The sequence below is a fragment of the Uloborus diversus genome, chromosome 5 (assembly GCF_026930045.1).
Source record: "Uloborus diversus isolate 005 chromosome 5, Udiv.v.3.1, whole genome shotgun sequence".
Lineage (NCBI taxonomy): Eukaryota > Metazoa > Arthropoda > Arachnida > Araneae > Uloboridae > Uloborus > Uloborus diversus.
Window position 1 is genome coordinate 108,177,585 of NC_072735.1, and position 15,750 is coordinate 108,193,334.

General features: G+C 33.0%; 1 protein-coding gene across 2 annotated transcripts in view; it reads left to right on the forward strand.

Annotated features, from left to right (window-relative positions):
- LOC129222592 (carbonyl reductase [NADPH] 1-like) overlaps positions 1-15,750 on the forward strand; it is a 41,788-nt gene that overhangs the window by 23,886 nt on the left and 2,152 nt on the right. For both annotated transcript variants that reach the window (XM_054857107.1, XM_054857106.1), the window contains exons 4-7: positions 535-659; positions 7,799-7,911; positions 8,000-8,125; positions 9,402-9,543. In XM_054857107.1, the coding sequence (XP_054713082.1) occupies positions 535-659; positions 7,799-7,911; positions 8,000-8,125; positions 9,402-9,543 (506 nt within the window). The remainder of the gene's footprint in view (positions 1-534; positions 660-7,798; positions 7,912-7,999; positions 8,126-9,401; positions 9,544-15,750) is intronic.

The window sequence follows — 15,750 nt, forward strand, 5'->3', positions numbered from 1 at the left end:
AGCACCTGCTCTTGACCTTGAACAACAAAAGAGTTTTTACAATGAGAAACTACAAAGGGGGTTGTGGCTTCAACAGGAAAAAAGGGGAGAGTTCATTCATGCAAAATGGGTGAGGACGATTTCTACTGGGCATGACTTGCTCTGCTAATCAGAACACGCCAAGTCTCCCATTTTGGGACTTCAGTAAATAAAGTCCTCTAAAACTACTTTAAATTATTTTCCTTGGCCCCTGTTTGTTGTGATTTGAAAAAAGGTCTATTGAGCTTCATATTCCATGTTCCAAATTTCCTGCATTTGCATTTATTATTTTTAGGGAATTTTTTCCCCGTGTAATGCAAAAACAAGAAATTTTCGCAAAATTTAAAAATTTTTCAAAAAAGAATTTTCATTCCAAACATTTTTGAAAAAATTACCAGTAAAGTTTGGTTCTCTATCATTCATTTTAAAAAATTTCAAAATGATATCTTAATTACTTGATGAAGAAAAAAATCTTAACTGAAGGTTCCCAAAATGGGAGACTTGGCGCTTAATGGGTTAATCCCAAATTTCATCTTTTAGACATTTGTTGTTCAGATAGTATTAAGATATTAGCTGAATATTTAAAGAAGGAATATGGTGGATTGGATGTTCTTGTTAACAACGCTGCTATTGCATACAAAGTATGTTTTCATATTTTTATCAACGGTATTGACAACTTCAAGAATTTTTTTCTCATTATGCATATTGTTGTACATTTTATCTTATAGATTTAAACGAGCAATTCTTGTGGGTATATATATATTTCGTATCTCGAAAATGGCTCTAACAATTTGGATGAAATTTTGGATTTAATTGTAAATTAGCATTCTAAGTTGATCTACATCAGTGTTTTTCCTGTAAAAACGCGATTTTTTACAAAAAAAGGTTTTTTAATACAAAGTCTAATTGAGTTAAGCCTTGAAGTAAACTGTGAATTGACGCTTCAGGCAGACTATTTGCAACCATAGCAATGAAAATTTGTCTCTTCTCGCTTTAAAGTTTTAAACTTGCTTAGGGTTGCCAGGCTTGGCTGATATTGGCCACTTTGGCTAATTTCAAACACACTTGGCTGAAAACAAATTCAAAAGCATTATGTAAGTCAATGTAAGGCTTTTTTCTTTTTTAAGTGAAACTATTGCTTGACCGCCCTATTTTATTTTATTTATTTATTTTCTTTCTACACTTCAAATAGATTAACATGTTTTTTAAATCACGCATCTAAATTTTATTTCGAAGAAACGTATGTCTTGAGACTGTTTATGTTTTGTTAAGACAGTTGTTATCATTTGTTGGAATGGTTTGCGGATCATCAGTTTGGATGGATATCATGCTATATGTAGCATTTTCTGGCATAAAGTGACCAACTACACTAAAAGTACTTATTCAAAAAGAAAATCTCGATTGAAATAAAATAGTGAAACCCATCATAGTATGAAAGGAAGTATTCCATTAAAATCCGATTTCACCACAGCAAAACTGGCTCCAAGGTCAAAATATTTTAATTACTGACAAGAAAATTGTATAGTCAAAACAAATGTGACAGATAGTTTAAAGCAAAATGTTGATTTAATTACATTCAGAATGTTCTTTGTTTTGTACTTTAGTGTTATAATAAGGTCGAGTACATAATATTTCGTTAACGTGAAGCTTTTCAAGTATATTTGTAAAAGTATTGAATCTTAAAAAAACACAATTTGACAAAAAATAATTCTTTTAAAGCCAAGCGAGGCTCGGTCGTCCAGGTACTAATTAGATATACAGTCGACGCTCATTATAACGACCACACATTATAAAGACCGTCCCATTATAACGACCAGTGGTAAAAGTCGCAACTTTGTTCCTATAAACTCTATGTTAATTTGCTTTCGTTATAACGACTGTTCTGTATCGTCTAATCCAATACAGCGACCGAATCAGCGGACGCCATTTCTTGTGTTCTTTCCAATAAAACAAATTTGTAGCTTAAAATGACATTGTTTACGGACATCTGCCTGACGTTTTCAATGTCAAGTCCAACTTTAAGAGAGGTGGAGAGGGAGGGGGATTACCATTCACCACAGCTAGCACAGAAAAAATAATGGGAGGAAAAATCGAGAAATTTCCAGATTCCTAAGAAAAGGGAGTTGACAGATGTATTGGTAGTTTGGTGTTTGAATCTAGTGGTTTTAAAGATTTGGGGTTCTCGAGGGACTTTTAAATGTTTCTTTGGAAAGCAAGAGAAACAAAATTTATCACCTATATCTGAAACAGAAAATAATGTTTTGCAAAAATCACGTCTGCTAAAAACGCAGATCTCTGTTTCTGGTTTTATCTTCAGAAATTGTTGTAGTTGTAGTAGCAGATTTGAAATTGTGTAACATTTTCCTCCCTGTATTTTCTACTTTAAAACTTGTTTAATATTCTGTCATAATATTTTGCACACGACTTTTCTAAAAATTCCTATGATAAAAAAAATTTGAGCATTTACTTGGGCATGCATGATGACAGTGTACATTTTTTAAATTTATACCTCTTATAACGACCACTCGTTATAAAGACCTTTTTCTCTGGGACAGAGATGGTCGTTATATCGAGCGTCAACTGTATTTTTATGTGTTTAATTTGTTATTTTGAGAAGAAAAAGGCCTTTATTCTATTAATTTTTGTTAATACTTACCGACATTTAATGGAACAAATACCATTTTTGAAATTTTCTGTTTAAACGTTAGAGGTTATGAACTTGATCAGAAATTGAACTGATATTGCCAATTCATCATTTGACCTCATTTTTGGTGGCGTATTTGTTGCCTAATTTGCCAAAAATCGCCATATGTTGCCAAACTTGGCATCTTTTCCAGCCTAATAAATCATAGATTGTTCTAGAAATTTCCAATGTTTTCCCAACCAAGTGTATGATTAGATTTTCTCTGATATTTCTTGTCTGAAGTTAAGGCAGACTTGTAACAATATGCAAGTCCACTTTATACTCTAACTTTTATTTGCGTAACAATGTCTGCCCCCTTCTCTTTAAAAAAATAAGTTTGAAAAGATTTAATGATGCAAAACACCCAGGTTTTTATTTTTAAGAATACATACCTTATTTATCCATTTAAATACCCAAAATGGGTATTTTACCTGGGTAGTTATTTTCCACCAAAACTCTATTCTCACAAAACACTCGTATTTGTGTATATGATACTGTAGTATGTATATGTATAATGAGCTCAGTGGCAGAAAGTTTTGTAGCTGTCTGTGACAAGCTGTAAGAACTACATAATCTGTCTGCAAAATTCGCGTGTAGTTTCAACAATTCTCTTTGGGCCAATAACTTTCGAAGAACTATTTACCATAATTGTATCACAAAAACTGCCTCCATGCCCCCTACCATAGTTGTATTACAAAAAATCCCCCCCCCCCCACCACCATTTTTCAGACTGGAAACATACAAATTCTTTCTCTTTGGGCCAATACCTTCCAGGAAAACTAGCTCCCATAAGTGTATCACAAAAATCGCACGGAAGCTAAAATATGACCATTTGCTCCTCTACAATTAGTTCCTACTTTTCTAAACCTCCTCGCCAAAGCATGCCTCGTGGCATAACTTGAATTGTTCCCACCCTTCGTTTGCAGTTCATACAAATGTGCCGAAGTTAGCGTACTGCTGAGGGGAAAAAGTCCGTCTGTTGTGGATTTTTTTTGCGGTCAACTTTTTTTGTTTTAGTGCAGCAGAACTGTCCAAAATAGAATTTCGTTGTCGGAGATAGAGTTTCGTTGTCCGCAACTATGTTGCTGTGTCGCTGCATTTCTGCCATTGGGATGTTGAGTGAACAGAAAGGATAAACATTTTAACCTGTTTTCAAAATTTTAATTTTATGAACATAAAAAAAAGCAGCAACATGCATTTTTCATAAAATTCTTGATTTAAATATTGTTGGGTAATGTGTCTTTACCTTAAGTTCATAGAACTAAATAAAAGGTTTACAGAACCCCAACATCAAAAAGCCGTGCAGTCTGCCAGTAAGAAATAAAACATACTCAAAGTAATTTTAAATAAATAACATTTATTAAAATATCACAGTATACAACAATAAGAATTTTTTAAATACCAAAAATAATTTAGATTGTAAAAAACCCCCCAATAATCACAGAAATTTCAAAGTTAAATTGTTAAATAAACACTTTTAGAAAAACGCGAAACATTTTAGAAAAATTGTAAAATGTCACCTTCCTGCGCTAAAAGCGCATGTTTACATTGCTGAAGAATTCTTGACCAAGTGTAATCGAATTTGTAGATTCATCAAACAGTTCCATCATTCACCGGCCGATAGGCTTGCTTAGTTCTAGAAGAACCTTTTCAAATACCGGAACACAAACTTGTGCACACTCAGGAATCTCACCGGAACCTTCTGGAACTATGGTTGGAACATCTAGGAAATCCAATCATGAAGGTCACTCTGAAGGACATCGATGATTTCAAACTGATGACAGTTCCATACCATCATAGGAGCACCGGTAGATCAATCCAGGTATAGGCCAAGTTTAAGTGTTAGGCCTAGGTGCAATGAACTACATCTCCCGCGAACATCTTCAGCAATGTTGACATTTTCCCTCCATAAAAAGGAGTAATTTAGAACATTCTTAAACAACAATTAACACTGAATAAAACTTATCTCAAACCCTGCTTGAATTCAAAAACGTTGCATCGTCAACAGCTCGAGCGCGCCGCAACTTCAATCAACAACCTAGCACGGTTGCCAAACCTTCAAAGACCAATCCCTGATTGGTCAACAAAAATGGCAAGATGCCAATGGGGAGTAAACACAAACAAAAAAGTGAGCACTGAAAATATTTCGATCAATCTATTTATACGTTCTATGACCGCGATACGTCATCCCATGACACACCCTACTTTGCATTGGAGATATACATCTCAACTATTCCTGATTGAGTGATTTAACAATCTTTCTATTCGTTTTTTCGGCTCAAAGTAGCCAAAAACATCTCAACCATCGGGTGTTACGTCATAGGATGATTCCGATGTTGCACGATCATGCCCGAATCAATTTCAGTTATCCGCCGCTGGGACACAAGACGCGGAGTGGCAAAAACATATCGGAGGTAAGTTTCAAAAAATACTTTAACATTTGTAATTAAATTAAAAGCGCTCCAAGATACTGAATAAAGGCTTTCAAGCCCAACAAATATAAATCCTCTTTGAATAATAATCTATTAGCTAATTTTAGAAAATAAGAGCAATTGTTGGTTAATTTAAAACTAAGAAATGTTGAGTTTGTTTCAAATTGATGAAGACAGTTGAGAGTGGAAACCAAAGTGAAATATAGCAGCAATTATAGGGAAAATTGCGATATTATATCAATTTCAAAAGAGCAACTCTGTTTGAAGAATTCCTAAAATAACATTCTGAAAACAAAGTAAGAAAATGTTGTGGCAATAACAAAAATTAATATTTAAATAAATAATTGAGATTATTATAGTAGCTTCTTTCTTTTGAAGTGACATAAGAAATATGTTTTGAGTTCTTAATACCTGCTTTGAGATATGTTTAAATTTTACTATACAGTTCATTTAAAAAAGAAGCCACTGGTTTTGAAATAAGTCTTTTGTTTGTTATTTGTGGGTTTATCAGGGCCCGACTAATTTAAAGTGAGTCCCAAGGCCCACAATAATATTGAGCCCCCTGAAGACTATAGCGGAATTTCGAGGTTGATTTATAGATCATTTATCATATGCATTTAGGAATCCTATTCGGGGCCTTTCATAATTGTGACACTTAAATTCGTTACTGGCAGAATGAATAAAAATTATTTAAGGATTTTTTTTTCCAATTTATAAGCCATAATTTGTTATGATTTTAAAAATGCATGTATTTATCCTATATTCGTAATGCTATGCATAATTCTTTAAGTAATTTCCGGCCCCTTAGTAAGATGAGGCCCCAGGTACAGGCAGTGGCGTAGCTAGGGAGGGGCGGAGGGGGCGGTCCACCCCGTGCGGCACTTTCACACTTTTGATGTGAAAGAATTTAACATGTTGTTTTTTTTGTTGACAACTTAGCATTATAGTGTTAGTTTTTTTCTCTTCCTTCATCTGAAGCTACAGACTGAGGGTGGTGTCACATTTTTCGGGAATGGCAACCGAACCTTCCTATCCTTTAAACGTCACCAAACAGCTCAAAAGTGCTGTTTTAGGCTTTGAGTCTCGAAACATTTCCAAAGGATAACGCCCATCCCATCCTTTTAACATCTGATCTTTTAACCTAATATAGAGTTTTTTAAATTTCAATATTTACAAATTCTTGAGGGCAAGCAAGCCCTGACCCTTCTTGTAACGTAATTAAAGATAGTCTAATATGTGTATTAAGGACATCAACTTCGAAAATAGCTTAAAATTGGGATTTTGAAACTTGAATTTTATTTGGGATTTTGAAGAATATAATTGGGATTTTGAAGAAAAATTTTAAGGTATGGATCCCAAATGTGCACGAAATCACCGAACGTCATCACAGTTGGCTCCAAATTTCGTTTTTAGAAATTTCTGAGGGAAGACCGCAAAGCCTTCTTTTCTCAGTGATGCAGAACTTAAAATAAGCAACAGTTTCGAAAAAGATTTCAGGTAGAAAACCCGCCTCCGAACTCTCTCTCATGACGTTGTCCGTCAAACAACGGCTAAAATCGCGTTTTTAGGACTTTATTTTCAAAAAGTTTCATAGGGAGACGGGAAAACCATCTGACTTCCCAATATTTTTGGGAAAAGTTGGAAACTTATGCCATCAAAGATAGCCTACAAATGCGTTTTTGAAGCTTTGGCATCGGAAAATTTCTAGAGAGCTCCCGAACGTTCCCTATTCGTTTTAACGTCATCAAAGGTAGAATAAATTGATTTCAAGTCTGAAAATATTTCAGGAGGAAAATCCAGTCTTTGTTGGATTCAGGGGAGGCCCTTACACCACTAGATGCAGCCTTTATTTACGTGTGTTTCAGTTTAGTTGAAAAGCTTTCCGGATAGCACCGCTGAATCTTCCCCAATATCTTCACGTGTCCAAACGTAGCCTAAAATTGCTTTTTTAAGACTTTAATTTCAACAAATTTCCTTGAAGTCCCAACCGCTCTAATGTCACCAAAGAAAGCATAAAACTGATTTCAATTAGAAAAAAAAAAATCTGGAGGGAGCTCAAAGCCTCTTAGCGCTACCAAAAATTGCTTAAAATTCTGAACTTTGTCTTAACTTTTGGAATTTTTCGGTGGGCCTCTGAATTCCGTTTTTGTGTCTTCTGCAAGAAAAATAAGAAGGGATTTTTTTTTCTATTTTCTTCTTTGTTAAGTATTTTATATTAACTATTTCCCTTCAAGTGGGCGGCAAATTGAGGAACCGCACCAGGTGGCAGAAAGCGTAGCTACGCCACTGGGTACAGGCCTAGTCGACCTGCATGGTAATCAAAGCCCTGGGGTTTATACATTGCATCAAATAATATAATTACTTTATAAGCAATAATATTCTGTGTCAGATCTGCATTTCTTAAATTTTGTTCCCCTTTCTTCTCTTTTTTGCTTTTTCGTACTGCAAAAGCAAATTGTCATAATTCATCTCATACAGCAATTTTTAACATAAAAATGTGAATCTTTAACTAAAAAAGTTAATGCATTAGTTTTTTTGTTTGATAAATTTGTGGAGAAATAAAAATTTATTCAGATCAGAGTATATTCCTCATTGATGTTCTATGATATTTGAAATTTTAATTGTTGATGTTCTGATGCATTTTTAGATTTTTAAACATTTCTAGAATGCAGATACAGCGCCATTTTCAGAGCAGGCTGAAAACACTATCAAAGTCAACTTCTTTGCAACTTTAAGTGTTTGTCATGAGTTGTTTCCATTACTTAGACCTCATGCAAGGTATTTTTTCCATTAATCATAATAGGTATATTTATGACTTAATATTTATGTAGCTGACACTGAACTTTAATCTGCTTTTGCATTTTAGGGTTGTCAATGTCACAAGTTCATGCGGGAAATTATCATTTATTACCAGTAATGAGTTGCGGCAAAAATTTCTGTCGGAATCTTTAACGGAAGATGAATTATGCAATCTTATGAATCAGTTTGTTGTGTAAGTAAAACGTATTTTCCTGGTTTATTATTACAGCAAGTAGTAATTAAAATCATTTTAAAAAGTAAAAATTATGCATTTACCAAAGTCATATTTGAAAGTAAAATTATTTAGGTTTTTGAACAAAATATCATATTTCTTGTTTAGTCCAAGTTTTTAAAAATTCATCTATTTTCAGATTTTTATAAGTGAGAAATAAAATTTTGCTCTTCAGATTTACTTAAAAAATGCAAAAAAAGAAAATTCATGGCAGTAACTTTTTATGGCTGCATTAATGATTTGTGAACAAAATGAAATATTAATTAATGTTTGAGCTATTTACACTAATAAATATTTTTTGATTATTTGTAATTTTTTGCACATAAATGCACAAAGTTTTATAAAATATTATTAACTTGCTTTAATATTAACTAATGCAAAATGCCCCACTATATTTTTAAAAAAAAGAAAGAAAAACCTCGGTTTCCAAGAAAATGAGATCATTAGATTTTGTTTAAAGAATGAAAATAACAGAATTCAAAAAGTTAGTTCTGGAGTTATTTTCTAAAAATATTTTTAATGCAAATTATAGTTGATGAAAAAATCACCGAAATTTCATTATCTTTAGTTTTATGAATCATGGAAATTATTATATTTATTTGTTTAATAAAAAGTACCAGCAGCAGATTGTGCAAAGAGTAAAGCAACATAGAAAAAACTATTTCCTTCACCAGATCAACTAATTGACATCAGTGGTCATTTTGGTGCACTATGATGAAATTTTGATTTTAGAAATGGTGTGGCATGGTTTGCAAGTCTCTTTACTTCAAAAGTTAATTTTCCATCAAAGGGCAAGCATCCTTTTACTAGAGCCGGATTACACTATTCATGAAAACCATTATTATTAAATTACTAGAAAGTCGCCCGTCAAGGTATGACAGGCGAAAATTGCTGGTGTGAGTTTCATTGTTGAAACACGAGGGTTACTCGATCATCGGCTATTCTTTATATGAGGATTTACAATCCCAGAAGTTTTACCAGCATGAAGATTTAGAATGTTTTGAGGTTAATTTTTATGGAATTTTAAAATTAGAAATAAATAAAATTCTAGTCAGTTTGTTATACAAATTTGCAGTTTTTGAATCAAATCTGGATATTTTTGTTCCTTTTTATGATTTTCGGAAATGACAAGTCTTTATTCATTGCTGAGCATTATTGAATTTGCTGAGCATTCATTATTGTGTAGCTGAGAACTAATTTCTTCCCTTCTTAAAATAATGCTAAATTTCTTTTTAAGTGATGCTAAATCTGATACTCATCAACAAAATGGCTGGGGAAATTCTGCATATTGTGTCTCAAAAATAGGAGTAAATGCCCTAACTTTCATGCAGCATCGAAAATTTCTGGAAGATCCTAGAGCAGATATTGTCATAAATGCAGTAAGAATTTTTAAAGTATTTCATTTGTAAAAAATGATATTAAATAAGCACTTGTTATAATATTTTTATTATACTCCCAAAATCTAATGCTAATAGGTTAAGAATTTTGCAAAATGTTCTTATTTGTTTATTTATTTTGCACCATTAATATTTGTTTATTATTTCATTCAATTAGTGCACTTATTTATTTCTAATTTGTGTCTGTCTGGTCTTAGTGTATTTGCAAGCACATGACTTATTTTAAGCAATGGAAGACGCAAGTTTTAAATGAATATCTTTGCATTGACTGTACATTGATGGAGTGTAATGCAATGAAGCTTGAAGCAGACTTATGATAAAAACTACACAAGAAGTTCACAAAATGCAAGCCTAAACTTACTACTTGTAATTTAGTTCCTCTCAAATTTTAATATTTCCTAATCATGTAAAAGAAAGTTGGCAGCAGCTTAAAGATTTTATCATTTGATTTTAGTTCTCAAACTCAATTTAGCTAATGACATAGCTGTGAGTTTTAAATTTTAGCAACTGTACATGAAATAGTACAATAGACCAGTGGTCGCAGTACTCACGCTCGTTTCAAGCGCCCCCTTTTTCACTTTAACTGTACATGAAAGTGGTAGAAACAAGAGAATCAAATAGTTCCTGTGTAGTTACATAGTACCAAGATGAATTTCATTTTTAAGCTAATTCTCAGCACCAGTTTTTTTCATAAACATTTGCTGCTGGATAAAATGTGTGTGTGTGTGTGTGTGTCTAAAGATTTTGGCGATGATATTTTCAGGGTTCGTACGGGTCATGGAAATCCTGGAAAGTCATAGAAAAAGGATAAGCAAATTTCAGACCTGGAAAAATCATGGAAAATTGAAATTTTCATTCAAAGCCATAGAAATTTATTTGAAGTCATGGAAAAATGTCCTGGCCAAAGAGAAAGTAACAGTTGCTAAAAGAGCATTAAAAATCTTGAGTGATTTAGCAGTATTACACATAAAAGCTATTAAAGATGAAAAATTGTGTGATCTCAAAAACAAAACCAAATTTTGAAATCTCATTGCATCCACTTCTGTAGCAGCCGCTCGTCTTTTTTTGCAATATGATTTTACTGATTGGACATCACTCATTTTGAATTTATCATTATTTCCTACACTTCTTTTATTTTATATTGTGTAATAGTGAATTTGTATGTTCTTCATTTTGCCACGCCTACTCAAAAAACGCAATTCAATTGCATCCAAGTTCTTTTCACTCTTAAAAACTTTATGTCATGGATCAAGCACTACGTTCTGGAATTACAGAACCTATTTATATACATTTTAAAATGCAAATAAGTAAACAAGTACATTTGAATCAGAAGATTTATTCACTATTGAATGTTTTTTTAAAGAATAAATATCTGGTTTAGAAACAGGAATTTAGTGAAGAATGTCACTTTACTTTAAAGAACCAAAACACTGTAATTGTCAAGTTATGTGGACGATCGTATGAACTGTTGACACTAAATGGCATTTTTGAAGCAAATTTATTGAAACTTAGTTAATGACTCATTCAACCTTTGTCCCATTCATTATCATTCTGCCTGTTTATAGAAAAATTGTTAGATATTTTAGCATCATTATATTCCATTCACTGTATTTTCACTTTATTTAAATTTATATGATGAAGACAAGAATAGTTTAGTTTTGTTAGGTATATACTGATATTTTTTCAACCACAAGTAAGTGCTTCGGTGAGGTAGTGGCATTCAAACAGAAGTTTTGCTAATGCTAATTTCCAAAAATTGGCTAGTTTGATATTAAATTGTACTATTCTCTTCTTGTAACAAGGTCATGAAAATTTTTATGAAGTCGTGAAAAAGTCCTGGAAAAACCATGGAATTTTTTCATCCAAATAGAGTATGAACCCTGTATTTTCCAACATGCCTTAATTTCAAGCTTCAATATTTGATTTCAGCAAATATCTGTTTGGTTTTAAACAGGTCAAAATGGTTACTGTCAGGGAAAGTTCTATCTCTTGTTTTATATAACGCCTGTTCATCTTGCCAATATTTATACAAATATAAAAATGAGACTTTTAAGAGTTCTGAAACACTTGTTTACTTTTTATGCAAAATTTTGTTACATTTAAGTATTTAGCAGAATGAATGAAAAACTTAACGCCCAAAAAATATGTAAAAGGATTTTGACTAGATCATTTTAAGCAGTGGCAACTTGGAATTAAGGGCTGGGTGAGGACATTTTTTGAGTTTAAAAACAATAGATAGGGGCATAAAAGGAACATCTTAGTCAGGCCAGGATCTATAAACTTTGCCCCCCCCCCCCTCCACACACAAATACCTTTTTTGTAACCGAGTGATTTCTGTTTGTTTTTAACTGCTGCAATATTTCTACCTGAATTATCAGCTCTTTTGTTGAAATTTTTATTTATTATCATTGTATTTTAAGGTTTTGAGTAGTTTTCGGGCTTTTTAATCCTTATTTTTATAATAATGTTGAAAATTTTTTCAACTTTTAAAATTTGAGTGTAGGTATTTTACTTATTTTTTAAAAATTTTCTTTATTGATACGTATATTGAGGCCTGATCTTAGCTCTATAGCACTCCACATCCAGGGTTCGCACGCTCCTTCAAAACTCCTCCAAAACTCCTTCATTTAGGAAATTTTTTTGAAGGGCCCTTCAAACTCCTTCATTTTGGTTTCAACTCCTTCAAAACTCCTTCTTTTTTAGATCAAGACTACATAATCTTTCTCTATGGCAGTAACTTAAAATACTTCGAGCGACAACTTAACTTCGCCATAAGGGCGATTTCAATTCAATAATTTCATTTTTTTTTCCCCATAAAGATATGATTTACAAATTGAGCATAAAAGTTGTAAAAGTTGAAGGTGAAAGCATTTCATGGATAAAACATTTCATAAAAGAAGTAAAACATGCTTAAATGGTACTTGGCAATTTTTTCAAGTTTTATTATTATTGTTTCTCCCTCCACCACACTCTCAGCAGTAAAAGTCAGTTGGTTAAATTATTATTTAAATATTTAAAAATACTTAAGTAGATGTACTGTGTTAAGTGATTGTTAAAAAAAAAACAATTGTTTAGTAAATTGTAGTTATGATATTGTAAAAAGGGTCATCCACTAGTGATGTCATGCCTTGAGGGGGAGACTGGTTCATGAAATTGTGACAAGGGGAAAATAGAAGGTGGCAAACAGTGACATCACACATTTATTATAACAATATGTTTATAAAAAATATGACATGTGACAAGAGGAGGAGTAAGGTGAAGTGTGATACTTTGTGACAAAGCAAGAATGGGTCAAATACGTTGAAAAAAGTACGACATCATTTAAGGACAGCACGTTAGTATTCCTTCAAAATCTCATTTTACTCCTTCGAAACTCCTTCATTTTATTTCTGAAGTTGAGTACGAACCCTGACATCACTACTATATAATATCAAGGATGGATACAGAAAAAATATTTGGAGAGGGCACCAGAGAGTAAAAAAGCCTTTCATACAATTTATTGCAATAAATATAATTCTCATGAGGTTCTTTTAAAATGTTTTTTAGAATCTTTTAAAATTGATTGTAATATGCAAAACTGGTTTTCGCAATTGAATCGTTTCTAAAAACCATTCAAGCGACAAACTCTTAAGATTTCGAGAAAAGCATTTTTAGCATCATATTAATTTTTTAAAATAAAGTTTACAATATTTTAAACTTAAAGGGATATACATTTAATTACATTTCTTTCAGTAAAAAGAGCTGTAATTCCTATTTAACAATTCAATATGATTTAAAATTTTCCTTAAATTAGAAAATGTTTGACTGGTTTCTGAATTCAATTACCTTTTTCATTGCTGTCAATTTATACCGAAGTTGGAGAAAGCCCATGATCACTGTACATCCAATGGGGATAGCCAAAATTTTTTTAACCTTTCATTGGCGTATTTTTTTGTATTGTAGACCCAGGACATTGAAACTTTACAGGTATCACCAGTCATTTCTTTGGAATAGATTAGTCCCGAGTAGCATCAACTCATCGGCCATTCATCGAAATCCGATCAAACTTTGTTCGGCCGATGATCGGATTCTGATGAGTTTTCATCAGAAATTACTCCAATATGTTTCATCGGCAATAGTAGAATCCAATCCGATCATCAAAATCCGATGAATTTTGCTCCCTATACCGATGAGATTTTGAGCAATATACGAGCAGTGCTGTTCCGAAGCGATGAGTTTTGGATGAAAATATGATGAAATGTGGAGCAATATATGAGCAGTGCTGTTCCAAGGCGATGAATTTAGGATGAAAATACGATGAGAAGTAGTAACAGTCGCGATATAGAGACAAGCAATAGGAAAACAATTTAACAGTGGGAAGGGGGTCCGCCGTCTTGGATGATCATGTGACCCTTCCGCCATCTTGAAAACTTCCAGGAGGGGTATTTTCAGTTGACGTCATTTGGGACAATTATTTACTATCTTTTAACCTTTTTTAATAACTCGTTCATTTAATTTCTAATTTCTTACTTTTGATGAACGTGATTCATGACTTTAACATAAGTTGCTTTGGCCAGGAATCAAACCCCAGCCCTCTGGACACGAGCTTCATATGCCAACCACTAGACAAGTAATATTCTTTCCAAGGAGGAAAATACCACTAGACAAGTAATATTCTTTCCAAGGAGGAAAATAATGTCTTAAATGGAAAATCATATTTGGCGCCATCTATCGCGGGCCAAGGCCATGACAGATTTTTGAACGGAAAGTGAGAATTTTATTCAGTGAATATGCTTGCGGTGCCAGCTAGTGGAGAGTCGGAGTCGATCATTTTGCCCGCAAACCGAGTCGGAGTCGGTAATTTTGGGAGTCAAATTGAACAGAGTGGAATTGTTTTGGAGATAGAGAGAAATCAATCATGAGTCGGAGTCTCATTTTGTTCGCAATTCCAGTGAGGTAATCGGGGTTGGAATTGTGGAGTTGAAGTTGAATTGGTTTTGCAGGAAGTCGGAGTAAACCCTTCCAAAATCCAGGAGTCGGATTCGGAGTCAAAGTCTCGGTCATTTTTCCTCCGATTCTCAACCGTGAATGTTGATCCGTATAGCCTTACGTTTGATCAATAGTCGGATATTTGAATAATAAAACTTATCCTATTTTGACAGTTAGAGATTTCCAAAATTTTAGATTGGGAAAATTTTTATCGGAAAATTTAAACGACCTACTTTTTTTCCGATGAAATGAAACTCGTCGAATTTTCATCGGAAAATTTGATCCTTAAGATCTCTTTTACCGATGAAATATAGCTCAGCAAATTTTCATCGGAAAATTTGATCGTTACGATTTCATTTTTCGATGAAATTTCACTTGGAAAATTTGATCGTTACAATCTCTTTTTCCGATGAAATTTTGACCGGCAAATTCTAATCGGAAAATTTGATCGTTACGATTTCGTTTTTCGATGAAAAACAGCTCATGGAAAACCGGTTCTCGGATTCTGATCGCAACGATATCAGAATGCGTTATGCGATGAGTTTAGGAGGAGTCGATGATCGACCAAGCAAAATCCGATGAGTTGATGCTACTTGTGGTTCTCAACCTTTTTTGCCTTGAGAACCCCTTCCACAAACTGGACGAGTTTAGCTAACCCCTTGTACATTAAGTTCTAAGTGACAAGCCCCCCCACACAGTAAAATTTGGGGGTTTTTTTTAGGAAAAGAAAAAAAAATATTGTAAAATGTTGAAATATAAAACATGCTTCAAGCTAAAATGATAGTTAAAAAATTATTAGAAAACAAATTCAAATGGAACAAACCCAGTGATAATTCTTTGAGTTTCAGCCCACTTTGAAAAAATTCTTAATGAAATGGTTGTGAAACAAAGAATTTCAAAGTTCGGCTCAAATGTCTTGTATGACAGTTTCAGTTTTACACTAGGTTAAGCATTTGATTTCCTTCTGCATTTATCTGCTGAAATGTATTTTTCTATCACAACAGTACATTATTCATAAAGCTAAATCATTCAATTAAGAAATGATCTTTAAAAACATCTTTTAGAGAAAATGTCTCAGATAAACTGAATGATCTTTTTTTCTTCCAGTAAAATCTAGTTGCTTGATAAGAATACACTGTGTACATTAATTGTTTGAGTGCTGAATACTTTTCTTTTCCTTATAATAAAATGCAGAATAAAATGTGTAGTTATTTTTTAATT